Source organism: Rhagoletis pomonella, unplaced genomic scaffold (assembly GCF_013731165.1).
Source record: "Rhagoletis pomonella isolate Grant_MI unplaced genomic scaffold, Rhpom_1.0 Rhpom_scaffold_00001, whole genome shotgun sequence".
Classification (NCBI taxonomy): Eukaryota; Metazoa; Arthropoda; class Insecta; order Diptera; family Tephritidae; genus Rhagoletis; species Rhagoletis pomonella.
This window is the reverse complement of record NW_023458555.1, coordinates 85,769,748-85,771,621: the sequence shown is the minus strand read 5'-3', so window position 1 is coordinate 85,771,621 and position 1,874 is coordinate 85,769,748. Positions and strand designations below refer to the sequence as shown.

General features: G+C 41.7%; 1 protein-coding gene across 1 annotated transcript; it reads right to left on the bottom strand.

Moving 5' to 3' along the window:
* Positions 1-209: 209 nt before the first annotated feature.
* On the bottom strand, positions 210-1,826 carry LOC118748411 (the record flags this gene model as incomplete). Its single annotated transcript, XM_036482803.1, is given in 1 exon segment — positions 210-1,826. A coding segment is annotated over 1 exon segment (856 nt), but the record flags the coding sequence as incomplete, so codon positions are not given.
* Between the last annotated feature and the right edge of the window lie 48 nt (positions 1,827-1,874).

The following is a 1,874-nucleotide window of genomic DNA, read 5'->3' as shown; positions in this document are numbered from 1 at the left end:
ACTACTTTTAAAAACATTGTATGCAGCGTTAGCATCCAAATTGCTGAGTATGTGTTTCCAATCATAATCATGAAAACGGCTATTTAAGAGATCAAAATTGCACGAACTAAAGTTAAAAGTTGGTCGGCATCTCTCAGGAGGAACAGTAGCGAAAACATAAAATTTAATATGAACCTCCATAGGATCATATTCCTTATTATATTATTTACGCGGGTTATTGGGGAAGGGCATTCAAACACCCAATAACTTACATTATTGCTAATGAAAATAAGATCTAAAATACGCTTATAATTATTTATAATTCCATTAATTTGTTGAAGACCAATACTTAGGAAACTATCAGTTACGTATAACTCACTGTCTGTAGTCGCATTAACCGCGGTAAAAGACGAGGAGTTATTAAAGCTATTCCAAGATACATTACACAAATTAAAGTCACCTAGTACACAGAGGTGGTGTTCGCCAATCCTTGAACTGAGATTCAAAACATTATCAACGTGCGCTCTATATATGTCGAAGCAACTGCTCGGTGGAATATAAGAGACACATACAAAGAGAAGTTCAGAGGAACTCCGAACATTCACGCACAACTGCTCGAGGATAGAATCATTATTTTGAAGATGAACCATCGACGAGCACAATCTACGCTGAACTGCTATAAGCACTCCACCGCCTCTGGACAGGCCCGACCTGATTTCGTCACGGTCCTTGCGATAAACGTTATATAGATCGGGATCGAAGAATTCAGAGTCAAAGAAATTAGGTGTTAACCAGCTTTCGACGATTACAAATATGTCAAAATCCAAATGTGAGCTCAATCTGCGGACTACATCAGCTTTAGTTCTCATTCCAGAAACATTTTGAAAATAAATTTTGATTTTACTATGTGCAACCACACTGGTAGTGCTGTCGACTGGCTTTGTAGTGTCTGCTGATTCTGATAATAAACAACTATGCCAGCGCGCATGAGCTACTTCAGTTGCATTTGTTGCGGCAATTTTTGAAAAAAACGGAACGGCCGAACAGAAACATTTGCTGGCCACAACTCAGGCCTCAACAGATTATCGAAGTTGTGGGCGCAGACCCCAAGCTTAAAATTCACGTGTGTTAGTGATTCGAGATTCGACTCTTTTTTAACGAGCTTGTAGCAAGAAATGCGCCTCTTATCAATGCCAGTGTGATTCCCCACATACTCAATAATGTTATCACAAGAAACTGTTGGCAAAAAAGATGACAAATGCAACCACTTAAATGGAGTTGCAACACCTAGGTCACTGCAGTCATTGGATCCAACCACACGCACCGGCTTACGACTTTGCCTCCTTCTTTTGTTCTCCACTGTCCGCCAAGGGGTAGGAGAAGGAGAGGCAGACACACCCGTGTCAGTAGCATTAACAGCATCAGCAGCTTCAAGTTCAGCATTAACAACGTCAGTTTGAACACAATTCACAGGCAGCGACTCGTCGACGTCAATAACGGCAGAAGACTGCGCAGCAGCATCACTTTCAACTGCTGCGCCGATTGTTGGCTTCGAGTTGGTGACAAACCCTTTGTTAGCAGTAAGTGAGGATCGCGTCGAAACAACTGTAGACACAGCACTCACATCATTAGTACGAAACAACATATGCGAGGGAGAGACCGCACTAGAAGACTCAGGAGCAACAGTTGGAAAACTATTGCTATTGATCACAATGCCTGCCGAGGTGTTGGCCGAGCAAGCAATAGCACTTTTGATAGAATTAACTTCATCTACTAACACTTGCAAGCACTTCACAATGTTGTTGTCCTTTGATTGCGTGTCTATTCGCTTGTGTAGGGGTGAGACATCGTATTCAGAGACAATACCCTCGCAGCAAGTGCGATGAAATCTTTTT